Raw genomic sequence first — 26,710 nt, 5'->3', positions numbered from 1 at the left:
TTTTGAAAAGAGTTTATAGTCATCTATTGCAGCACTCCAGTTGTGGGAGTCATCCTGCCATGTTTCTGTGATGGCAACCACATCATAATTTTCCTGCTGCATAATGGCTTTCAGTTCCTCCTGTTTGTTGCCCACACTGCGTGCATTCGCTTAGATGCACTTCAGCTGGGCTATTGATCCTACCACCTTTTTAGGGCAAGAAACCCTAATTCCTATATGACTATAAGTGGGCATTTCTGTGGTTTCTAACACATCAATAACCCTTGTGGATCTTCATCCCCTGCCTCCACTGAGATGATACATAGAAGGACCTTGCTATCACCCCGTCCTCCAAGCATTGGAATGCCACCCGCAGGCTTATCTCTAGTGAGACTGGCTTATCTCTTTCCCCCTTCAAATGTAGATTAAAGCTTGCCTTCTCTCTCTCATTCTGTCTCTCTCTCCCTCTCTCTCTTTATATATATATAAATATATATATGTATATATATATGTGTGTATATATATATACATATATGTTTATATATATATGTATATATATATACACATATATATATAAATATATATATGTATATATATATATACCACTTCAAGCTGAAAATACCCTCAAAGATATGTTTTCCTATAATGGGGATGAAATTTTAAATTAAATTTTATCATGCTTTGTTAGCCCTTGTAATTCTGGACTTGGAAACTGTAAAACCATTTTGTTTACATCCATTCAGGCAAAGCATGTAAACAATAGAGCGGTTTCCTTCATGTTTTTGAACCAGTCCTCTAAATCTCACTTCTCTATAACATCAAAGACCAGCTGCTTGTCTTCCTCTCCAAAATTCTTAATTACTTCTGTCCAGCTCACCAGTGGTGTCTGTTGCAAGAACTGAGCACCTGGCTTTCATAAGTACATAGATGAGCCTATAGTGCCTTCCTTTTATATTTCTAACAAGTATTTGTATTTTCTTCTTTGTTTATCCCTCATGTTTGGCAGGCACTATCTTTAGAACATCCAAAGATATAGTACATTTTTCTTGAAATCCTCCTTAAAACTTTGAACTTGTGTTCAAAATCTTGAGAAGTTACTACTACGTAGAAATAACTACTTGATATGTGAAAAATTCTGTTTCCTTATACTCTTCCTTTCCCTTTGTCTTACTACTATTTTCACAGTGATTTCTGCTAAATTTTAAGCTGTTTATTGAATATTTTTATTCTGCTCTTCTTGGCTGTGTCTCAGAGTTATTGCAGTAGAGTAGGTGTTCAATAACATACTGAAAAATGCATTCATTAGTAACAAATTGTAAAGAAAGCTTTTTGTTACTGTAACAGCTTGCGTTTACTCTAACTCTGTACTTCTCCATCGAGTCCACTAGAGGGAGCATTTCTACCTGTATCTCCCCAAATGTTTATGGATCTCCTATCTCATAAATTTTGATCTTTTTCTTACTGCAAGCTTCGTAGCTAGCGTAAACTTGACTTACAGCAGATGGTAATTGCTATTCATATATCTTTTTAGCACTTATAGATAATTGTCTGTTGTTTGATATTAAGAGAACCGTACACTTGGGTTTTCAAGTGCTCTTTCTTACTGTTATTTTGTGTTTATTGTTCATATGTATTGTCAACACATAATTTAAAAAATAAACCACACGAATATTCCAAACCCAAGACTGATTGCCAAAGGTATTTTGCAGTTTAAAGCAATGTATAACAGCAGTTCAATACAGAGATTTAAAAATGAGTATGTGATTACAGTAAGCATTAGTTTCAGTTGTCTAGTTTGTCACTTTTCTAAAGTCACTGCAGTGAAGAATTTGAAGGTAGATAATGAGATGAAGTTTCCAGATGTTTATAGGTGGCTTCTGAGAGAAATACTATCCTGAAGACAGCTTGAAGGCATTTAGTAATAACAGGGGGCTGAGGGAAATGGTTGTTTTAAGTGGAAGTTGACAATTCAGTGAGAAGAAAGAAACAAGATAGGGTAGAATAGTTAGAGAAGACTTCTAGAAAAGAAGACAGGAGTCTATGTCAGAAAAAAAAAAAAAAAAAAGGAAAGAAAAAAAAAAGTAAAGAAACATGTAAAACTGAGTACACTGTCATTTCAGAATGATTGGCTGGGAAATTATTCTTGTCAGCAGTGTCCTGAATTGCTCACAAGACTGTATTTGTCAAGGCTGGGAGAAAGGATGGAAGATAATGATTTTCTGGATAGGAGTTTTGGCTGTGTGGACAGATGGAATTGCTACACTGTCATATAACTCTGAGAATTGGATGCCAGGCACAAACTCATACCATTTTATGTCCTGGAAATACGGTTCCCCAGGTTTTCTGTTTACAGCGTTGAAGTTTTAAAGCTTTCTGTCAGCACAATGACGTTCATAATCTATAGACTACAACACAAACATCCCACTGGAGTTTTGGTTTCATCTGAGGTAAATGTTTCCCAAAAACTGAGTGTTCATTTAGCAAAACTGGCAGAACTTACTTTTCAGTACTGTTCTTTGTCTTGTACCATCACTGCTACTTCTTAGACCTCCAGCTTTTCTTTCTAATTCCTATGTGTACCACTCTTCATGTTCCTTATTCTGTGTACTCCTTCTCTTTTCTACCCTTTTTTTTTCCTTTGAGTATTTATCAGAAAGCCCATTTACACTATTATATTATTCTGTGATTTTATGATTTCTTATTTATTGTGCTGTTAAATAATTTTTTGTGATAGCATTTTTTTAAGTGTTCATCTTCCTGTAAAAGCAGTTCATGTGATAATGGGAGAATCTCTGACACATTTGCAAGAGATATTGTTTTCCTGCTTCTGCTCTTTCCACATAGGCTACCAGATTGCCTGACCTCTACGTTGTCAGGAGAGCTTGTTTTGAATGAGGATTTAATTCCTGCAGTTAAACAGTGGTAAAAGAAAACTAAACACTTTAAGCATTGCACAGTAAGAAGATACACATATTTTCATGGTACTTCCTGGTTCATATCCTGAATTACTTCATCTTCCTTTGGTGCCATGTGCTTTCTCAGAACACTACACACCACCTTCAGGTGCTTTGCTATAGGTGGGAGATTTAGACATGTTTCTGGACGATTTTTCATGAGTCCCTTATAGCTTCTGCAATATAGGATTCACGAAGAACATTGACAACTGAGTTGGTTTAAGAGCAGCAGAATTTTCCTCTGCAGATGTTGCTGGGGACTGGAGAGAGACAATAAAGCCCTTTGCTTTTCTTAGCCTGTATCTTCTCTGTAATCCCTTCTAATCTTTTGTTGTACCTATCAACATGTGGTCAAAAGGGAACTTCCAAGAGAAAGCTCCTTGAGGAACCAGGAGCATTTCTTCTGCAATATCTTACCCACCGCAGTGCAGATTGAAAGCTCTCTGGTAAGCCACTTTTGAGATCCCTTAGTTGGATATAATTTTGCAATAGAATGCTGCCATTTTGGTATACCTGTGTTGTGGAGGAGTAATTTAGGGTTCTGCTTGCTGCAGAACAATGTTTAGATTTCTCAAAGAGAAGTGAGACTTAAAAGAGTTTGGTGGTTGGTCTACTATATTATTTACTGCATGGGGGAAATATGCCAAGCCAAATGCTGCTGACCTGCTCTCCAGGTGCCTATACCCATTCACGAAGCAAACGTTCATGTGTCTTCCCCTCCCTGATAACCGTTCACTCCAGAGTCTGGGTCCTGGAGATCCAGAGGCAAACTTTCAGGCAAGGCCTGTGTTTGGCCATGGTGCAAACTTTCAGAATTTTTCTCTCCCTGATAACCACTCGCTCCCTAGTCTGTACTTAGAGCTCTGAAGGCAAACTTTCAGGGGAGGGCTGTATCCATTTGCAAAAGCAAACTTTCAGGCAGTCCCTCCCTGACAGCCGTTTGTTCTCAAATCTCTGTTTAAAGCTTCAGTGAGAAACTTTCAGATGAGGCCTGGTAGCCCTATGCAGAACAGAATTTCAGGAAACAAAATTCATCAGAACAAAAGAAGAAATTTTAATGGAATTAGAATAGCAGGAGTGCTGACACAAGCTGGGTACCTGCACAGAGGTCCAACTGAACACAGAAAACTATTGACTTATATCTTTACCAACCATTCATACCATGATTCAGTCCAGTAGCAATGTTTCACTTGGGGTTTTTGTGCTTTTCATTGAATCTTCTTCTCTGATTCCATGTGGGCCTTTGTTTTGCTCAGCTGTAAATATTGCTTATTGTCCATAACCTTGCGGATACTGTTTTGTCTGAATAAATCCTTTCTTTGCAGTGAAGTGCAAAATAGGCCTTATCTTGCAAGTGTTCAGTGTAATTTGTAGTTGCTTTTGGTAAATATGAGCAGAACTATACAGCTTAAAATATTAGCAAATCCAGCTTACCAAACAACACGAAGCAAAGAGTATATTGAAAATCATATAATCTTGTACCTCTAAATTATTCATAACATTTAGTATGCATCTACTTAAACTAAATGAATGAGATTGAACTTGAATTGGGCTCATCCACCGACCTGTGAGTAGTAAAACCATTGCCATACAGCTCACTTATTTAGCAGGGAGAGACCAAAGTGGGCTCATCCAGGCTGTTGTATTTATAGAATAAAGTGATTAGCTTGTAGTCAAATCGCATACAGTAGGAAAAGTCTGCACGAGACTCCCTGCACCCACAAGCCATTGTCGTTCAGTTGCTGTTGTGCTTCCCTGTGGGTCTCCTGGAAGGAGCTCATGGCCCAGCTGCAGCTCAGGCCCTTCCCTCCTCTGGAGCCTGGACCAAACTGCTGCTGGTTTGGCTAGTGGGGGGTGGTGGTCAAGTGCATCCGCCACAAACCAATGTCCCAGCATTGAACTGTAACACCATTTTCTAACTCTGGGGTTAGGGCAGAACAAGTATTTCACTTTATCTTTCCTTCCTTCAAGCAATTTAGAATTGCCCTTCTTAAAAAGGCCGCCCTGGAGGCCAGTAGATTCCACATGAATTCAATGTTGTTGTGCGTTTCTTCTCCTATCAGTGTCTTGCAGGTTGAAAATGAGCCAAAATGACTGGGCAAAAACATGTTATGGGAAATGTCATTGCATGCTTCTTGTCTTCTTCTCCTCAATTATTGTTTGCTCTTAGCAGCTGTCAGAGATAGTATACTCAGGTAGATGGACCTTTTATCTCACCTAGTATGGTTAAGGTCTGCTGTCCTGGGTCCTGCCAATCTCATTTGGCAAAAAAATACTTCTCACACAAACATGATAAAAAATAATTAAAAGAACTACATAGGAGATGTAAGTTGCTTCTTCACTGATGTAATCCGCTGTCAATAAAGGAACAGACAGGCCAGATCCCCAGTGTTCACAAGGGAATCTAAGTGGCATGATGCTTTACCTGAATAGTTATATTTTTTTCTGATACACTTAATTCCTACAGTAGCATTTTTAATCAGGTATAACAAAAATCTACTGACTCTGTTAATCCTCTTTTTATTCCATGAAGCATCTACAAGAATCTTATCTGCTAGAGAGGGAGCTCATTTCTGTGACAATAATTCATTATGCAACCAATATCCTAAATGCAGCTCTGTGGTTACGCATTTGTGTCAAGAGGAAGTCCCAATCTCCTTTGATAGCAAAGAACTTTTAAGCTTGTATATGGACAAGATTATGCATTCTACAAATTATTCTAGGGGCACATTAAAATCTTTAAAATCAGTACAGCCTTCCTAAAAAGAAAATGAGAGATCCTCAGGCACCTTCTTCCAGATTGCAGTATTCCACTGCTTTGATTTTGTGTTGGGACCAGCAGTAAGAATTCCCAAATGCAACTGCTACGCTGTCTGCAGGCATCCTTCTATCCTGAATATGTCAGGCCTTGTGCCCTCAATATCAAGAAAGACTTTTTGGCTAGTATAAATTTTGTTTTGATAGTCCTGCAGTGTTGTCTGATTATTCCTGGAATAATTTTCTATAGCAGAAAGATACATTTCATAACGATGTTAAGGCAAATTAAGCATGGAATTTTTTATTATTATTTATCACTCTATTTATGTTTACTTTTTGACAGCTCTACATTCTGTGAAGAGCACAGTTTCAGTTTTGTGACCTCAAAAGTCACAGAATGCATGAACTTGTAGTATTTTTATGCATAGTTTTCTGACTGACTGTTTTCTCAAGACAGACCATTTGAATATTCTTTTGACTATGCATACTAGTGGTACATTTCACTGAGTTAGATACAGTTCGTGGTATGATGGTGTCAGTGAGCAGCAAGAGTATGCCATGGGCAGAAGACCCCCTGGCTGCTCACATGTGCCACAGGCAGAGGACCCCCTGGTGCAGGCAGGGTGCAGTCCCACTGCACCCGAGCAGGGCTGGTGATGGAGATGGCAGCCAGCAGCCCCAGGTGAGTCCAGGGAACGAGTCAGGGCCAGGGAGTCCAAACAGGAGTAGCAGGAGATGAGGTGGAGACAAAGACATCTACAACAGCTGCTGGGTAAGCTTAAGTGGAAGAGGAGAGTTTATAGATCGTGGAAGGAGGGGCTGGCCATGTGGGAAGAACATAAGGCTGTTGTCAGAGGGTGCAGGGAGGCAACTAGGAAAGCTAAGGCCTCCTTAGAATTAAACCTGGCGAGAGGGGTCAAGGACAACAGAAAGAGCTTTTTAAAATACATGACAGATAAAACTAACACCTGAGGCAATGTAGGCCCACTGATAAACAAAGTGGGTACCCTGGTGACAGAAGATACAGAGAAGGCAGAGTTACTGAATGCCTCCTTTATCTCTGTCTACTCTGCTGGAAGCTGTCCTGAGGAGCCTTGTACTGCTGAGGCCCCAGAGGAAGTCAGGAAAATGGACGAGTTTGCCTTGGTTGTTGGGGACTGGATAAGGGAGCAACTAGGCAATCTGGACATCCATAAATCCATGGGTGCAGATGGGATGCACGCACGGGTGCTGATGGAGCTGGCTGAGGTCATTGCTGGACCACTCTCCATCATCTTTGCCACGTCTTGGGAAATGGGAGAGGTGCCTGAGGACTGGAGGAAAGCAAACATCACACCAGTCTTCAAAAAGGGCAGGAAGGAGGACTCGGGTAACTATAGACCAGTCAGCTTCACCTCCATCCCTGGGAAAGTGATGGAACAACTTATCCTTGGTGCCATCTCAAGGCATATCAAGGTTAAGAGGGTCACTAGGGGCAGTCAACATGGCTTCACCAAGGGGAAGTCATGCTTGATCAACCTCATAGCCTTTTATGAGGACGTAACAAGGTGGAGAGATGATGGCAGGGTGGTAGATGTGGTCTATCTTGACTTCAGTAAAGCATTTGACACTGTCTCCCACAGCATCCTTGCAGCTAAACTGAGGGAGTGTGTTCTGGACGATCGGATAGTGAGGTGGACTGTGAACTGGCTGAAGGAAAGAAGCCAGAGGATCGTGGTCAATGGGGCAGAGTCCGGTTGGAGGCCTGTATCTAGTGGAGTGCCTCAAGGGTCAGTACTGGGGCCAGTATTATTCAATATATTCATCAATGACTTGGATGAGGGAATAGAGTGCACTGTCAGCAAGTTTTCTGATGACACTAAGCTGGGAGGGGTAGCTGACACGCTAGAAGGCTGTGCTGCCATCCAGAGAGACCTGGACAGGCTGGAGAGTTGGGCAGGGAAAATTTTATTAAATGTAACAAGGGAGAGCGCAGAGTCTTGCATCTGGGTTAGAGCAACCCCAGCTTCCATTATAAACTGGGGAATGACCTGTTGGAGAGCAGCGTAGGGGAAAGGGACCTGGGGGTCCTGGTGGACAGCAGGATACCATGAGCCAGCACTGTGCCAATGGCATCCTGGGTGGATTAGAAGGGGGGTGGTTAGTAGGTCAAAAGAGGTTCTCCTTCCCCTCTACTCTCCCCTGGTGAGACCACATCTGGAATATTGTGTCCAGTTCTGGGCCCCTCAGTTCAAGAAGGACAGGGAACTGCTGGAGAGAGTCCAGCACAAGGCAACGAAGATGATTAAGGGAGTGGAGCATCTCCCTTATGAGGAAAGGCTGAGGGAGCTTGGTCTCTTTGTTTTGGAGAAGAGGAGACTGAGGGGTGACCTTATTAATGTTTACAAATATGTAAAGGGTGAGTGTCACGAGGATGGAGCCTGGCTCCTCTTTGTGATAACCAACGATAGGACAAGAGGTAATCGGCTCAAATTGGAACACAAGAGGTTCCACTTAAATGTAAGAAGAAAGTTCTTCATGGTGAGGCTGACAGAACACTGGAACGGGCTGCCCAGGGGATTGTGGAGTCTTCTACTCAGGAGACATTCAAAACCTGTGTGGACACATTCCTGTGTAGCCTCATCTAAGTGTTCCTGCTCTGGCAGGGGGACTGGACTAGATGATCTTTTGAGGTCCCTTCCAATCCCTAACATTCTGTGATTCTGTGATTCTGTGAACAGACTTGCAGCCAACTGGGACAGTAGTTGGCCCCAACAGGTTCAGGGTGCATCTCTGTGCCCTTACGTGGGGCTCTGGCATAGGGTGGAGTCAGGGGCCGTTAGTGACTTCCTCAGGGCCCTATGAGCTGTAAGTGCCTGCCATGTGTAAAATGTTTTCTTTCCGAACAACAGGGATAATAAAACTTGGAAAGGTAAATCTTCCTGCTACACAAAATTAAGTTATCTATCATCGTGCTGTGCTACCTTAGGAAGAATTTATTGCTTTTTTTTGTTTGTTTGTTTGCTCTTTTTGGTTTAGAGGCAAGGTATAAATAGACTCAATATTTATTCTTGATGTTAATGTTAGGACATTATCTAATTATCTCGAATCTAATAATAAAAAGTAACATTGTGAAAACAAGCGACAAACAGCAGAATTATAAAACTAAAAAAATATAATAAGCTGTTTCATGGTCTGACCTTTGGGTTATCTCTTTCAGTTCAGGGATTTCATATTTTACATTCATGCATAAAAATCTTTCTGAGTCTTTAGTTCTTTTTCCACTTGCTGGTAAACATTATTTTTAGTGAGTTTTTATATGCATTCTTCATTAACATTAAAACCAGAATATCCTATCTAAGCATAGAAAGGATAGTTTAAAATTAATCTTAGAATCTTGGATTCTGCAACAGCAACTCAGATATTTCAGAAAATTTTTTGTCATGTTATGTTGGTTTGGTTTCAGTTAGTAATCCAGGAATGTTAATGTAATACAAATGCTTAACATATTCTGTAAAGATCTGACAATTTTTCTTGCCTTCAACTTGAAAAATGAAGAAAAAAAAAAAGGGACATTTTCATTACAGTTATATCCAACAGAACATTTGAAATATTAACTTCTGTGAAAATGAAAGTGTCCGTTAAACCAGTGATGAAGTGGTAGCATCGATATGTGTAATTCTTGATTAGGCAAGGACTACTTCGATTTCGGATTTATCCTGTAGTGGGTGACAGAGGACTGATGATTTCTTCTACTGTTTCATTGTCCTACTTCTAGAGAATGTTTGTGTCCCCATTTGAAATCAGTGGGCACAGACTCAGACACAAAACTGCTCTATATTAGTTTTGGGCACTCTGTGAGGTGATCTTACAGTTCTGCTGATTATGTATGTTTTCTGTAATAAAGATGTTAATTATCTTTACCTGATAGACTATATATGACCCAGTTTTTTAACTGCTGTTGCGGTACTTTGGAGTAAGTGCATTGTATGAATGGGTTTCTGAAAAGGTATATTTTCATTATCTACTCAAAATTTTAGTGACCTGAAAGTTCTAAAACACGATTTACAATAACAAGCTTGAATTGAACCGTTCAGAAGTTCAACAGTCTAAAGAGATATCTCCAAACTCTGACGCATTCTGTGGTATTAATGCATTCTCAGTAGCTATGGTTTCTCTTTTAATGCTCTTATTTTTTGTCATCAAGTAGTAGCCTGTCTCCAGACAATGAATTACTTATGTAACCTTATTGTAGACTTTTAGACTTATTTTCTAACCTCTCTTGATTTTACAAATAATTCTTTTAATTCCTCTCAGCTTTTAATGCATGGTCAAAATAATGGATTACTTGAAATATAACACATGGTCTAGATTCCATATTAAGTAAACTTGTCTAGATTCCATATTAAGTAAACTTTCTGTGCATGTGTCTGACCTCTCAGAAATGTTTATTTGTACATTATACTCTGGCTTAACCATCATGCTTGGAGGGTCTGGGTTAAATCTAGTTTGGTAAGAGCTGTTGCTCATGCTAGCTTCAGAAATAAACTATGAAGTTTGGGAATCTTGAATGTTGATATGCTTTTTGCCAAGTACTTGTGATATTTTATAATCCTTAGATTTTTACAAAGCCATAATGTATTCACTGACATCAACAGGCAAAGTTGTGCTCTCATCACTAAGCTAATTGATTTTCCAAAAGTTCTAACAGTATCTGTCACTAAGAAATCTAGGATTACAACTACAACTGGCCTAGATACTATGCTTTTTAATCAAGCCTAGATCTGTGTTAAATACAGACTGGTGAGGTGGGGCTCAGCTTGGCTTATTCTGTGCCCTGCCCTCTCTCCACTACCCTCTCCTTTCCCCTCTCCTCAGGACTGCTCTGGAAAGCAATTTGTGCTTTTAATTGTTTTCTACTCATGTGGACCACGCCCTTCAATGGCAGTTAACTAATAGTTAACAGATCTCTTTCTGTGTTGCACTAGCAGGATTGCTGCCTAATGCTCATCTGTTCTTTGATGTAATTATGTAGAAGTACACTCATTTTCCTTAATCTTATCCCAGGAAATGTTTTCTTACATGATTGTTTAGAAATTACAGTTATTGCTACTCTGTTTATTCTTATTTGTCATATGAGGTCATTCACTTCTATGTTAACACATATGTGTGGGAAATGAGGCCTTTTGCCAAGGGTTAGTATAGTAAAGGCATTTTATTTTCAAATGTTGGTAGCTTTCTTTGTGTAGTCAAACAGAACTGCGTTGGCAGTCCTGTCTAATGGAAGCTCTTATTTTAGAAGCAGTTTTTCTTACTCTTTTCCTTAAGTTATGGAACACCTAATCTTGTTAGAAGGGAATCTCTAGGCTATCCTATGCAGGGCTGACATAATTGTTTCATTTACACTCAAATGCTAAGTAGGCAGCTCTTGAGATGACCCACGCTTGCTTTGTTTTGTTTTCTTGTGTGCATGTGTGGCAATGCGTTTTTTCAAGCTGGAGGTCTTTGACAGACTTTTTGCTGTATTATTTATGGGGCTACAGTGAATCATCCCCAACAACACTCAGTTCGTAGAGTTTTCTTCCAGAAACAAACTGTGTTCTGAAAATATCCTTAATGCATTCTCTGTAGTAGCATGAATTATAGAAAGAACTGTAGAACCTTGCAAAAATTTTAGAGAATCTCTTTTTAAAATTCATTCTTCAGAAACACTTTGTCCTGTCTAAAGTTTGGAGCTTTTTTTTAGAACTTCTGTTATGGGTCTGTATTCCACTTAGCATAGTATTTTGAAAGTATAAGACTAAGTGTTTTATCTGACATTTGCATAAAATACTGCAGAATTCTTTGTGCATTGGTTGAAAAAAATCTTCATTTTTTTCTTATAAAGGACTCTACTTAGTTGTTGTAGGACTATACTTAACTTTTGTTGTCATATACCAAATCTTCTCTTATCTCTATTGTTTCTGCCATGCACAGAAAATAAAATTAAAATCCAGCAGCTCATTTGGAGGAATCAGCAACTGAACAGTACTTTATTTTCCCTGAATCATGACAGTTTTTTCCAAACACTTCAAGAAATATAATAAAAAGAAATAACTGATTAAATACATCACACTTAATTGAATTGCAAGGTGAATCTGAGCTATTATGAAGCAATTTTTATTAGGAACTTCTTAAGAATGGAAGTGTTCCAAAATTTTAAGTGACAGCAAATGTTTTGTTGAGGGTGATGAACCTACCATACCCAACTTTCGGTGTACAGCAAGCTGTTCTGACTTTATTTTGTTCTCCTTCTGAAAATATACCTCTAAATGTATGTCTTTCCCACTATTATTTGCTCTATTTCAATATTATTGAAAATTTATCTAGATTATATATGCCGAGTTAACACAGCAGCCTGCAACTTCCTTGGAATATTTAGAATTGCATGTGTTTTCTATACCTTAGTTTATTAGAGAGTTGTATCTATCAGAGGATGCCTGCCATTTCTCTGTTAAGTGCAACCAATCCTCTTTTTAGTCAACCTATTGCAGCTCCATGGTACCTATGGTCTCCCCAGGACATGTGGGTTACTATTAGGAAAATGGTCTCATAAGCACTACCCTGCATTTGGCAAATCCATAAAAATTGTATCAGCTGTTTGAGAATACAAAAATTAGAAGGTATTAAAATGATACTGTAAACTTTGCTGGTACATAACATTTTATTAAGACTTTCTATTGCCTATTGATTTCTTCTTTCATTCTTATTTTCTTCTGTGACTGCTATGCTCCTCAATTCATGCATTAACTTCTCTTTCCAAATAAGAATCATAACATCATCCAAGATTCTTATTTTCTACCTTATCTAGAATTAGAATTTTCCTCAGTCACACCGTACTCTCAGTATTCTGTTACTTGCTTCAGGAAATTAAACCACAGTATAGCACCCATTCTTCACAACCACCTCTGACTTTGTCTTCTTTTCTCTCCACTTCTGCACCATTCTCAGGTGCTCTAGTGCCTCAGCGTGGTTTGACCTTACAGCTGGTCCTGCTTTGGGCAGGAGAGAGGACCTGACCACCTGTGGTAATTGCCAACCTGAATTCTTCTATGATCCTGTGATACTGATCTGCTTGTTTTCAAAGAACCATCATCTCGGAGGGTTGCTCTTTCATTTGTATTCCTGTATGTCTGGAATTCTCTACTTGGTCCAAAGTAAGATATTTTGATAACTTTTCTTCTTCATATTTTAAGTGAAAAAATAATTTTACTTCTTGTAGGTGACTGAATGTATGCTCTAACAAGAAAAATTTTGTTAAAGGTGATTTAAAATAACCACACATTTTTTTTATACAGTGATTAGTAGTTGTAATATTAAAGTAACTTCACCATACTCTGTATTCAAAGTAGTTGTAACACAGAAATTACATCTTTATTCTTTAGTCTCTTTCAGGTGAGATCAAATACATGTTCAATCTTGCACAGTATTACCTGCGGAACCTGTTAGCTTATTCTCTTCTGTATGGTCTAGCTCTTTCTAGTCTTTGTGATTAACAGAAATGTGAACACTTTAAGCCTGTAATGTTTAAGTATATTTATCATAAGGAACATATTAGATAAGAAAGTTAATGAAAAGTACAAGAATTGAATGCTTGAATTTCATTTCTTAAGATCTCACTGGAGGAGAAGAGAAGCTGCTGGCACTTCTAGATTTTGTAATGCTGAATTTCTGTTATATGGAGACTCTAATTCTCTGGTTTTGTCCTGAGACTTATCACAATTTAATGGTATTGCAGGCAGAACTAAATCCGCTCTTGATACAAATTTTCGCTATAGAGCTGTGACTAAGCAAAACCTGCAAAATTAGATTTAACTGTGAGTGTATGAAATTAGAATATTTAATCAAGAAGTGAATCAAATGCAACTAGGACATAAAACATGGACATGCATAAAACACTATTAGTATTACCTTTTAGAAATGTGATATATATCAGCTTTCAAATGTTCATATTTTGAAAAAAGCAGTAAGTAACTTTTTTTATTTTTGTGGAATATCACACACCAATTCCAGCAATCTTATTTCACTAGTAGGACTGGGGAAGAGTCCAGAAAATTGACTCATCAGTAAAAAGCATTTGAAAATATATGGCTTTTTTCTGATCTTGATTAAAAATCCGACAGCAATTTTTGGAATTGTACCCTCTGCTTTCCTTTCTTATTGTGTGTGAAAAGCATACTGTGGTTTTTACCTGAACAAGTTTTTCAAAGGAGTAGCTGATAATGTTTTCCAGTTTAAAAAAAAAAAAAAAGTGGTGATTTTTTTTTTTATGGAGTAGTTTTCTTTCAATGCTTTTTTCTAGAACCTCAGTAGGCCACCACATGCTACTGCACTTTTTCTGCCTTGTCTTTTTCCCAGTCCTGACTGTAAGATAAGCATTTTGCTTAACTTATATAGTGGTTATTCAATATTGCTGGAAGTTAGACCTCTGCTTTTTATTATAGCGAGGGTTGTTCATGTTCCTAGTCTATAATGAGTTCAAAGACTTTCATTTAACTTCATGAGCATGCTTGGGAGTTTTCATATTATGTATATGTGCTAGGCTCTACCGAGACTAACTCAACAGGATCTTAAATAATTTATATTGTGAGACTGTTCATAGTAATTAAAATTATTCATTTCTGGTTCTGAGTGTGTGGAGACACTTTTTAGTACTCTCAGACTTTTTTTGTTTGTTTGTTTTGGGTGGTGTTTTGGTTTGTTTTGTTTTTTTTTGAGGAGAAAGTAGTAGGCATATGTCAAAATAAGGTATCTAGGGTAACAGAACTTCCACATTCAGACATGTAACCCATTAAGTAAGAAAAAGCATTTTAGTTATCTATTCGTGCAAATGGTGCTACTTTATAATGACATAGTTCTTTTTTCCTGTTAAAAGACCTTATCCTGCTGTTATATAAACATTACATATTACTGCTCTGAATATGTGGTAAAATCACTCGGTATCTGTAATGCAGGATGTCAAGCTAATGGTCCTTGTTGACTTAGTTCTAATATTTTTAAGAACAAGTGTAATAAACCTGCTGATCTGTGGACTAATGCTTTACTCTTTTATCATTATCTTTGTAACATAGTGCAACTTCAAGCATGGTCCCAGGTCCACTGTAATAAATGTTAACGGTCTTATTGACGTCATTGATTCACTGATCTCCGACGGATTGGTTTGTCTAGTTTTATAAAGCCACTGCAGCTGTGTGAAGACCCTGCTTTGGAACAGACATCAGATGGCAGTATTTCATAGCATAAAAGAGCACAGCTTTCATACAGACTGCATTGTTTGGAGAAAAAGAAAAAAAAAAAATTACTCATAAGAAATTGCAAGTGTTTTTCAATAAATTCAGAAGAATAATAGACTAATAGAGGAGTGATGTAGAATCATATAGTAGTTTGGGTCAGAAAGGACCTTTAAAAGTCATCTAGTCCAACTCCTGGCAATAAGCAGGGACATCTTCAACTAGATCAGATTGCTCAGAGCCCCATACAACCTGATTCTGAATGTTTCTAGGGATGGGGCACCCACAAATTCTCTGGGCAACCTATTCTATTGTTTTGCCACCCTCTTAGTAAACAGTTTCTCCCTAGCATCTAATCTAAATCTACCGTCTTTTAGTTTAAAACCATTACCCCTTGTCCTATCACAATAGCCTCTAACAAAAAGTCTGTCCCATCTCTTTTATAAGGCCCCTTTAAGTCTTTAAAGCCTTCAATAAAGTCTCCTTGCAGCCTTCTCCAGGTTGAACAACCCCAGCAATCATGCAGAAAAGGTGTTCCATCCTTCTGATAATTTTCATGTCCTACTCTGGCCCCTCTCCAACAGGTCCATGTCTTTCCTGTACTGAGGGCTCCAGAGCTGAAGGCAGAACTCCAGGTGGGGTCTCACCAGAGCAGAGCAGAGAGGCAGAGTCACCTCCCGTGATCTGCTTTTGATGCAGCCTGGGATATTATTTGCTTTCTGGGCTGCAAGCACACATCGCCAGCTCATGTCCAATCTTTTACCCACCACTACCCCCAAGTCCTTCTCCACAGAGCTGCTCTCAATCCCTTCATCTCCCCCAGCCTGTATTGATACTAGGGGTTGCCCCAACCCAGGTGCAGAACCTTCAATCCCTTCATCTCCCCCAGCCTGTATTGATACTAGGGGTTGCCCCAACCCAGGTGCAGAACCTTGAAGTTGGCCTTGTTCAACCTCATAAGGGTTGCATGGGCCCACCTCTCAAGCTTGTCCAGGTCCCTCTGGATGGTGTCCTGTTCCTCAGGCATGTCATCTGTACCATTTGGTGTAATCCACAAACTTGCTGAGGGTGCACTTTATCCCACTGTCTATGTCATTGATGAAGATTTTAAATAGTACTGATCCCCATATGGACCAGTATATTTGTTCTTCATAGAAATGTTTTCATGTATTTTGGTTTTATTTTGTTGGTTTGTTGAAGACCAGTGTTGTGTGTACTATGCTTTCAATGGAAAAGGAGTGGAGGCAGTTACTTTTTAGTTACATGTTAGTTATGATTCAATCCATTTCTTTTTCCATCTGTGAATTAAAACTTCATTCCCACTATAAATTTTGTTCTTAAAACATAGTTTAAAAGTTTGTTGTTTTGATAACATCTAATCTTTATTCTATGTTTGGTTAGTGTTTATTTTTACATGGTGATTATGATTAAATCTATAAAATTTTAGAAAAATATACAAAGCCATAACGCCCAGTGATTTCTGCATTCTATGGTGCTCTTCCACTTCAAATTAAATTTGTAAATACATTGTTGTCAAATTTCACATATGATGCAGTACAGTTAAACTTGTCTCCATAACGTGGCTGACACCCGATAGCAATGTTATTCTTGATGTAAGCTGACCTTTCAATTGCTGTTCTGCTTACTTCTGTCAGCATCACAATGTTCTCTTTATAATCCTTATCAGGAATTGTGGCTTCAGTGCTAAGTACAAAGGTGGTTTCTCTCCACTGTGACAGAAGGCTGCTTTTGCAGGACTTCTGATTTTGCCATAAGAAAGAAAACTGTATTTGCATTTTATACCTGGTCATGTAATTGTAGTCAAACACCCACTACCCCACTGAAAGCCTGGACACTGGGTGGGACTTAAAAGGAAATTCTTATTCAGGAAGGAAAGCTTGATAGTAAGTCAAAGAGGAAAAATATATTGCACCAACAAAAATTATATATAATGAGTCTTCTGACATTAAAGGAAAACTCTCACAAAATAGTGATGGTTTGTTCCTGTAGGATGAACTGAAAGTATGGCTATAACTGAAAAGATTGTTGTTGCTGTAAAAATGAATGTACCAAGCTTGAGCAAAATTAGCCTACCACCAGTTATTTCAGGTCTGTGTCTGCTATCAGTGAGTTATGGGGGAAAAAAGGCATATTTATTAAAATTTTGTCTTTCAGAATAGGTGAAGTGAGATATATTAATTAAAAATAAATTTTAAAAAAATCTCAGAATTGATTGACAAAGGTTTTCTTGAATCAGAAAACTGCACCAATATTTTGTTTGCATAATGTAATGAAAAAAATATATATTCTAAAATTGAAATTAAATAGCAGTATGTCTTGAACAAATAAATGTGGATACTTTTACCTTTTTATAATTTGGGAGTTCTCTTTTCATTTCTTTTGGTAGTTTATTTCCCCACCAGCTAGGAATAGAAAGAAGGCACTTCCTTAGTTCAAGTAGTGATCGTGATATCATGATATACAGAATTAAGAACATCTCATAAAACAGACACCCGTAGCTGTTCATAGTCTGAGCTCAGTTTGTGTGCAGATCTTAAATGTGGGGGTTTTTGTTATGTTATGTTTTGTTTTGTTTTGTTTTTTCTGGAAAATGTAAGGTAGCAAGTGTTAGCCTTCCCTACATGCATTTGAAAACTGGTTTTGTAAACTGACTTGGACGTTGAGGGTGAGGAAAAAAGAAGCCAGAACCTAAACCTTTTTACGTTACTTAAGTGTAGCATTTGCTAGTTAGCTTGAGAGGTAAAAGTTTGTAATCTTGATTTGTAAATGAAGACTACAAATATAAGTAATGTAGATTCTGGGGGAGGAAAAGAGATTTTTCAGCAGTCTGCCTTTCTTTCAGCCTTCCCGAAGGTTCAGGAATAAGCAAACAGAAAGAAAAACCAAACAAAATGAGCACGCATCTGATGTTTAATCCCTCCTCCAGCACGTTTTATGTACATAAGCAGAAGTCACTCCAGCAGCTGCAGCACATTAGTTCCAACAGTTTAACAGGCAGCTTTACAGCTCTGACAAAGGCTGTGCTATAGCAGTTTCTTCCTCCCGTGCTTGCTTGCTATGATAGCTAATAAGTGATCTTTGGCAGCAGTGCTGCGAGAGGAGTGGTGATGTTTAATAGGCTTCCGTGGAGGAGTTAGCTTGCTTTTTTCTGTGTAGATCATTATCTGTAGAGTGACGCTGAGGGCAGGCGACACCATGTTGAAAACAGAATAGGCTGAAACTGGAGTTGGAGCTCTGCACAGTTCTTGGGAACTGATTTAGAAAGGAAACATTTTAAGCAGTTAAGCCAATATTCTATTTTATTAGACCTTAGTAACAAACTTTCTTGAGCAACATGGCTCAGGAGACAAGTCCGGACACTTTGTTTCTTCCTGAGGTGGATAACACACATTGTCAAAACCCATGGTTAAGTGAAGATCTTGTGAAGACCCTGAGGGAAAACCTGTTGCAACATGAAAAGTCCAGAACATCTGGGAAATCTTCATCTGCTTCTCCCCGGTTGTCTCCAGTTATTTCTCCTCGAAACTCTCCAAGGCTTTTGCGCAGGATGCTTTTAAGTAGTAATATACCAAAACAGCGTCGTTTCACTGTGGCACATACCTGGTAAGCACTGAGGGCGTTGTCATGAAATGTGAGATTAACATTTTTTATAGAGTATTTATCTCCTTGATGTCAGTGCTTATATTTGTTGATTTTATTTCTTCATGAATCTCTGGTTGAAAGAGAAAGTTCTAATTTGTGACTTAAGTTACTTTCAGACCTGAAGTTTAAAATAGTAACATATATAAAGTAAGAAAACATATATTTGCTTACACAAAAGCTATTTTATTTCCTCTCATTTCTTAGGTAATAATTCCTTTCTTTCCCTCCCCCAGAAATAAAAACTGGAATTTTAAGAAGGAAAAGTACTTATCTCATTCTGTGCTGTTCAGGCCAGAGTGAGTAGGCAATATTTTTCTTGAATGTATCTTTAAAATGCATTTCATGTATTTATCTTTTGGCAATTTATGACCATTCTGGCCCTAAGCATAACAGAAGAAAAAAAAAAAAGTTTATACTTCAGTAGAGCTCAAATTATAAAGGACATGACAGAGACAAATGGTGGTAATAGACATTGTATATTAAACTGTTTTTTATTAAAAGAGTTGCTAGAATAAACATGAAAGGTGGAAAGGGAACCCCTTGTTAAAGGATTCACTAGTACTACTTTTTTTGTAAGTTGATCATTTCTGTGACATGCATTTGTGATCAATAAATCATTCATATTTTTGCATTCGTCCTCTGCTAAACAGCAGCATAATGTCATTAGTTAATTTGTTCTTTTTTAAAATGTTACATATTGTAACTCAGTAATGCATTGCTTTTTGCTTTGATGGTCCTAAGATCTTGAGGTATTCCATTTTTTTCTTGTGAGATTCCCCCCCTCCCCATTGTTTTTCAAATAAAAGTGTAACATAAAGAAAAGAGGTCAATGAAATATGTTTAAAGAAACTAAGTCATGCATTCTAAGCAGCAAATGGATATTCTATTCAGGTTTATCTTAATTTATCTGGAATTATATTTACACCATAGGTATGTGACTAGTATGTGCATTGCACATTGTATACAAGCGTGCCTAAATCTTTACTGTATATGTATTTGGGTAGCTAAAATACTCCTTTGATAAAATAATATTTTTAACCTTGAAAAGGATGAGGTAGGAAAAGGATGAGGTAGAGAACTCGTGTCTTTATACTTAAATAACATTTGTTTTGCCACCAGTGTACCTGGTCAGAAATTACATGTGTAACAGAGAAAACAGAATGAAAATAAGATATTTTATGTTCCTTTAACAATTATGCATAAATCCCAACAACATTAAGGATCTCTAACTGCTGATCTTCCATAAGTAATTTGTGAAACAATTTATACATAAGAACATGCAGGATAAAAAAAGAAAATAATTCAGGCAGAGCTGTTTTACACTCTAAGGTGAAAATAAATAAGGATTTGTGAAATCTTACAGGGTGAAATTATGTGTGATTATGTATGTGTTATGACAGTTGTTGTAGACAGTTTCAGATGACAGAGAAAGGAAGTGTATCAAAAGAGACAAATAGGAAGGGAACAAACAGGTTTGGGCAACATGAGAGTGCAAAGGCTGGTATAGTATTAAAAAGTAGAGTTTTGTTTAAAATGTAATGACCTGGGTTGTAGAACTGTTGACAGCAACATGCATTTTCTTTACCATGCGACTATTACACTTTCACGTGAATAAATGAGTTATCATTTTTAGTCATATGGTAGGAATATTCAGTCTTGTAAAGATGACATAAATGGCCCGATTGTCATCTTTTTGTGTGTGTGTGTGTGTGGTTGTTACGTGATGAGGTATACAATCATAGGATGCAATATTCATATATGTGTTCATTTACACAGTAAGGCAATGGTATATTAAGTAAAAGATATGTTAGGTACTTGTGATTAGAAAAGATAATGTAGTATGTAAGCCTTTAAGACCACTTTAAGAAGCTTTTTGCTTCTTCTTGCTGGAAAATCTGGATAAATGTGTCTTCTGAAAACTATGTCTTACTTTAAAATTGTCATGAAAATGGTACACAATCTGAACCATTTATTAGGGAGTGCTTAAGCAACTGATGGAACCATTTATTTAAATCTCTTCTAAGTTGTGTTCAGGAAGAAACAACTTAATGGGTTAATTTAAAAAAAAATGTTTTTAATAGAAGGTTTCCACGCACTATGTTCAGAAATGTAGTTATATAACTTAATTTTGTGTAAAAGAGTATAATGGGAAACAATATTTCTCTTAGCTCAGAGTTCATCACTAGCCATTAACCTCAGACATTTTATGAGTTCTCTCCTTCCTTTTCTTTATCCTTCCTCAGCTAACACTTGAAAGATAAAGTGCCGATTTTAGGATTTTAGAAAGGAAAAAATACAGCATTAAGTGTGAGTTGAAATAGAAGGTTTTATGTAGCAGAAATGTTTGGGGATCTTCATTTTTGTTGAAGAAATTTCTGAATAACTTTTACCTTCAGAAAGTGTACAGCTAGTCTTGGCTGTAGTGGTGACATTAAAACTACTTAAGTGATCTTGAACTTGTAGCCTGGATCACTCTCTATGTATAGACAACGTCAATCTAGAATCTGTATAAAACAACCATAGCAACTGAAAACAAACAGCTGTTTCAAAGTTACATGGCCAGGAATTCCAATAAACTCTAGCCAAAACAAACTTAAGATCCTCAGAAGTCTGCCTTATTTTTTCTTACTGTGAAAGCAATAGTAATGCTTTAAGATGTGGTCAATATAATGATGCAGCAGCATGTATTACAACTAGACACAGATGAGATGAATTAAGTCTTCTGGTATGCATTTGACAAATTCAGTTTCTGGATTGTCTTGGTTGACTTGTCAAATGCCTTTTTTGAGCAGCCTGTTGCCTCAGTGCAGTTTAGCAGGAGTGATCATCAGGGGATTCATCTCTGTGGCGGTTTGTGAGAAAAGAGGACCTTCCCTTCCAGCAAAGGAGACCATCAGCTGCCCAGCTGCATGAACAACCAATGTGTGTGAGATATGTCCAAAGGTCTGTGGAAGGACGTTTGGATACTTTAAATCATACAGCTTTAGTAACTCATTTGGGAAGTCACCTTTCCTTAATTTTTCATGAAAAGTTCCTTTCTGTAGGAAAAGGCAGGAGAAGCAAGGCATAAATATTTGGAGCAGGATAGTAAGGTCAGTGCAACATAGCAAATAAATTGTATCTATTTCATTGGATTTATGAAGTTATGGCATGCATGTTATTGATTTTTTTGGCCTTTATTATTTGCTGCTTTAATACTTTCAGTGAATACAAAATGTTCAAACAGTCATTTTTTTCTCTGTTAAATATGACTTTGGACAGAATGGTTGCTGCGTTTGTGATTTGTGTGTGTTCAGATAGAGCAAGCAGTGATATTTAACATTTTTTTTTCATTATTTAAAGTGGGTTTGTTTTTCATGGGTCCATCATCATTCTTCCTCTTTGATGGCTGTTCTCTCTCAACATCTTCGAGGGTTCATTTAGCACTTTCCAGTGTTCAGGGTTTTTATGCTTTCACACTTTATATTCTATTTATTTATTTATTTTTAAACATGCTTCTCCAAACATGCTTCTCTCTAACCATTTAATATGATTACTGACTGTAAGAATGCAAGTACTTTCATCTGAATTGAGCCAGCCTTTGCCCCACCCATAGTAAATAATTTTACATCGACTTTGGCATTCAGATATGAAAACGACAGATGACTTAGAAATAGTTTAGATAGATAGCAGTAAGGTGTGCCATTTTAAGTTTCAGGAACGTAACTGACATAAGGATACTGATAAACTCAAGTCCTTGTTTATTTTTATTGCACAATATCTTTTCATGCACTTCTAGCACTAATTGCAAAAAAACTCAACAAAACCTCAAGTGTTAATTATAGGTAGATTGCAGAAGAGCAACATATTTAACTTGATGTGGTTCTGTACCGCCTGGTTCAGTGTATTTATGCTGAAACTACTAAACTACACTTAAACTATACCAAACTGTAACTATAGACTTTCTCACTACAATTTTCTTCTAATTTCCACGATATGTTTTCCTCAAAGATTTTTAATGCCTTCCTGTCCTTCACTACTTGCTGGTTTTCAGGGTACTAAAGTAACAACAATTTGGTGTATAAAGAACATTTCAAGAGGAATATCCATCAGAGCAGAGCAGGACAATTATGTTAACACCAGACAAGGGTAGGATTCATAGTATCTATACTCTATGTATAACCTATACTAACAGCTGAAATGTTCTAGAGGGTTGTGCAGAGTAGTTCAAACTTCTATGGAAAAAGATTGAATGTTATGGAAGAATATTTCAAAGAGAAACCAGATTGCAGCATATTTTCCTGATTTGATTAGATGCACGTATCATCAAGTTAAAGGCAATGTTTAATCAGGTTACAGATGCACTAAAATTTAATTACCAATAACATCCTTTTGGAACTATTAAAGTAAAATGTAAAGTTTGTGAAAATTATTTGAGTAAGATGAAGATAAATTGTACATTTGTATATGTGACCTTATTTGTTTCTGTTCAATCAAGAAAATACTCGAGTTCCTTCTACTACTGCCTTGATTTTTTTCACCTAAGTTTTATTCACAATTCTAAATCAACTGACCAAATGTTGCATAAGGCTTTTGTCAAGTTAACAACTGGCATATTACAGAGGACACACTTCCATTGGTTTTCAGACTTTTTAGAATGGTTTACCTACTCCTTTTCTGTAATAAGGTGTCTTATCCTCTCCACATATAATATAAAGATATTCATGACAGGTGCATAAATCATTCTGAGGAAATAATTGAATTCACAGTATTGTCACAGAGACATACTACAAATGTGTAAGATAAGAGTGGACGTGTGGATTAGGTTATCTTGAAATTCTGTTATGTAAGGAGCAGCATGCTTGTGTGGATGCTTCTATACAAATAAACAAGAGGCTTGCAAAGTCAGTATGTATATTGGATGGGATCTGTGCAGACATATACATGGGTTAGGGAGGCAGAAGCAAGGAATGAGCTAGGGGAACATGATCCTCTCTAGCATCTACAGAGTGGCTTGCAATAAGCTAAGGAAGCTGCACAGTGGTGTAAACTACTGACAAGTTAATTTACCAGAGAGAAATAATACTGTTTCTCCACTGCTCAAACCTGAGGAAAGGCAGATGAGCACAAATGCTTTAAGGCGTAATAATGTCAGAGAATTGATGATGATTAGCATTATGGGCCAGACTAACTTTGGCTGGAATATTCAAGAACTTTCTAATTGTTCTTTAATGCATCACTTTTTCCTCAGGGTATCTCTTGATAGCATTACCTTGATAATTTACAAAATAATTGTGGATGACCTAATTAAAGATATAAATGTGTGTTTGTGTATATGCATGTCTTTTTATGGTGTATGTTTCATTTGGCATCTGTGATAAATCTGCATCTGCTGAGCCTCACAAATCTCCAGAACAAGTAGAAGGAGCATGCTAGACAAAGAATCTCCGTAAGGTGTTTCAAGAATATCTGTCTGTATATCTATTTCCCTCTGGCCTCCCAAATGAATGGCAGCAAAAAAGTGTTATCCAGAATAGATTTCATAAATAGCGTTATTTTTGTAGCTTTATCTGACCACTATATATTTCCATACTAAATAAGGTAAAGTAGTTATTTCTGATGTGCGTGTTAATATTATAACAATTTTCCAGTTTTATTCAAATAAACTATTGATTTATTTGACCTTTACCATAAATATAATTTTGCATTATAGAACACATTCACTCACAGATGACATAGATTTCTTTCTTTGGGGCTTGGGAAGGTTTACTGAATGATGAATCAGAAAAGCTTTCTGCTCTGTTTTTCAGTATTGCTGTGCACCTGTAAGAACCTTTAAAATCTGCTGTACTTTCATAAGCACAGTCATAAACAATAAAATCGAAGTAATTTTAAGTTATTTATTCATCTGTCTTTTGGAACTTTTAATTATTATGCACATTCACATGACAGTGACTGAATTCTCCAAAGGTGTTAATTACAATCATAGCATGTAGCACATTACATAATCAAAAAGAAAAAGAATGACTTGTGTAAATGCATGCTGTCATGGGAAATAGATTAGACCACATAATTAAATGTGGAAATCCAGCAAGATCACGAAAAAATTTCATTAAGAGGCCTAATAACTGACTGCACAATGAGCTCTATTTCCCACATAAAAATAATTTACTGCAGAAGAAATATTTGAAACATAGAAACAACAATATTTCTCCAAAGTATGCATCACTCATTTCCACGGAATGCAATGTATGTAAGGCAGAGCTAAGTGAGCTATGAATCGATTATTTAAAAACAATTGTGTATTTAAATATTTCTTACTTACTCTGATACAGTCTGGAGACTTCCGTGTGGTGGTCATGTGGCTGGACTATATTTGTCTGTTGCTCCTGCAGTCACAGAACAGTTTGTGATACATGGTGGCACTGCTGTAGAAGGAGCTGTGACAATACCAAGCTTTTGGCCTTTTATGAACAATACCTTGATGAGAGAAAATATTAAAGCATGTGTTGACTGGGAAGGAGGGGAACAAACTACGAGAAAAATTAAATCACATGATATGATGTTATCCAGGGAATTACAGACCTGTCAGTCTGACCTTGGTGCTGGGGAAGGTCATGGAATACAGCATCCTGAGTGACATCATGCAGCACATACAAGACAACCACGTCACCAGGCCCAGTCAGCATGGTTTTATTAAAGACAAGTCCTGATCTCCTTATGTGACTAGGTGATCTGCTTAGTAGATTAGGTAAAGGCTGTAGATGTTATCTACCTGTGCTTTAGCAAAACCTTTCACGCAGTTTCTCACAGCATTCTCCTGGAGAAGCTGACAGCTGATGGCCTGGATGGGTGTATTCTTCACTGGGTTAAGCACTGGCTGGGTGGGTGGGGCCAAATAGTTGTGAATGGAGTTAAATCCAGCTGGTGGCCGGTCACGAGTGGTGTTCCCCAGGGCTCACTATTGGGGCCAGTTCTGTTTAATCAGTGATCTGGACAAGAGGATCCACCCTCTGTAAGTTTGCAGACAACACCAAGTTGGGTGGGAGTGTTCATCTGCTGAAGGGTAGGAAGACTATACAGAGGGATCTGGACAAGCTGGGTCATTGCGCTGAGGCCAGTTGTATGGGGTTCAACAAGGTCAAGTGCCTGGTTTTGCAGCTGTTCACAACAACCACAGGCAGTGCCACAGACCAACAGCATCCTGGTGTGCCTCAAGAATATGAGCCAGTAGTGTGCCCACATGGCCAAAACCATCAACAGTATCCTGGCTTGTATCAGGAACAGTGTGGCCAACACGACTAGAGAAGTGATTGTCCCACGGTACTTGGCACTGGTGAGGCTCTCTACAAGCATCTGAAAGGAGGTTGTAGCATGGAGGGTGTTGGTCTCTTCCCCAAAGTTGCAAGTGATGAGAGGAAATGGCCTCAGGCCTCCTGCACTGCGGGAGGTTCAGATTGGATATTAGGAAAAATTTATTTATGGAAAGGGTTGTGAAACAGTGGAACAAGTTACCCAGGAAAGTGGTGGAGTCACCATCCCTGGAGGTGTTTAAAAGGTGTTTAGATGAAGTTCTTAGGAACGTGGTTTAGCGCTAGGATTAAGTTATGATTGGACTCAATAATCTTGAGGGTCTCTTCAGATCAAAATTATTCCATGATTCTATGATTATTGTCAGCAATTTAAAAAGTAACACTAAGGCTGAAGCATGCTGAGTTCAAGATTGGACTGCATCTTTCCATGTGTAAAAAACATTTTAAAAGAAAAAAAAAAATCTTTTAGGCATGAGCTTCAGAACAGATTTTGTGAGGAATTTTCTAATAAAATATTGGAAAATTCTGACTTACTGTGCCTGAAATATTTAATTTGAAACACCTCAGAGTTTCCCACCCTCCTATCCCTGAAGTAATTGCCAAGAGCAAGGAATGCCTTGTTTTACCTCACCTGGAGGCTGCACAGGAGGGAGTTCTACTGAGTTATGAGATACAAATCAAGGTATCATGTATTCTGTTAAGACAGGTGGCAATAAATGTATGCTATATTCTACATATACTATATTGTCATGTACTATATATGATGTATATATCACTTAACCTAATAGCAGGTTCTGCCATTACTGCTGTTCTAAAT

At 37.6% G+C, this 26,710-nt stretch overlaps 1 protein-coding gene across 3 annotated transcripts in view; it reads left to right on the top strand.

Moving 5' to 3' along the window:
* PDE4D (phosphodiesterase 4D) overlaps positions 1-26,710 on the top strand; it is a 600,515-nt gene that overhangs the window by 237,321 nt on the left and 336,484 nt on the right. The window contains exon 1 of one of the 3 annotated variants that reach the window (XM_065045252.1): positions 18,142-18,562. The exons of the other annotated variants lie outside the window; for them this stretch is intronic. Within the exon in view, the coding sequence (XP_064901324.1) occupies positions 18,294-18,562 (269 nt within the window). The 5' untranslated portion in view covers positions 18,142-18,293. Of the gene's footprint in view, positions 1-18,141; positions 18,563-26,710 lie in introns of those variants that run through there. 3 annotated transcript variants of the gene reach the window in all.

The sequence above is a fragment of the Columba livia genome, chromosome Z, assembly GCF_036013475.1.
Source record: "Columba livia isolate bColLiv1 breed racing homer chromosome Z, bColLiv1.pat.W.v2, whole genome shotgun sequence".
NCBI classification, from domain to species: domain Eukaryota; kingdom Metazoa; phylum Chordata; class Aves; order Columbiformes; family Columbidae; genus Columba; species Columba livia.
Note: the sequence above shows the minus strand (reverse complement) of the source record. Positions and strands in the feature narration are given on the sequence as shown.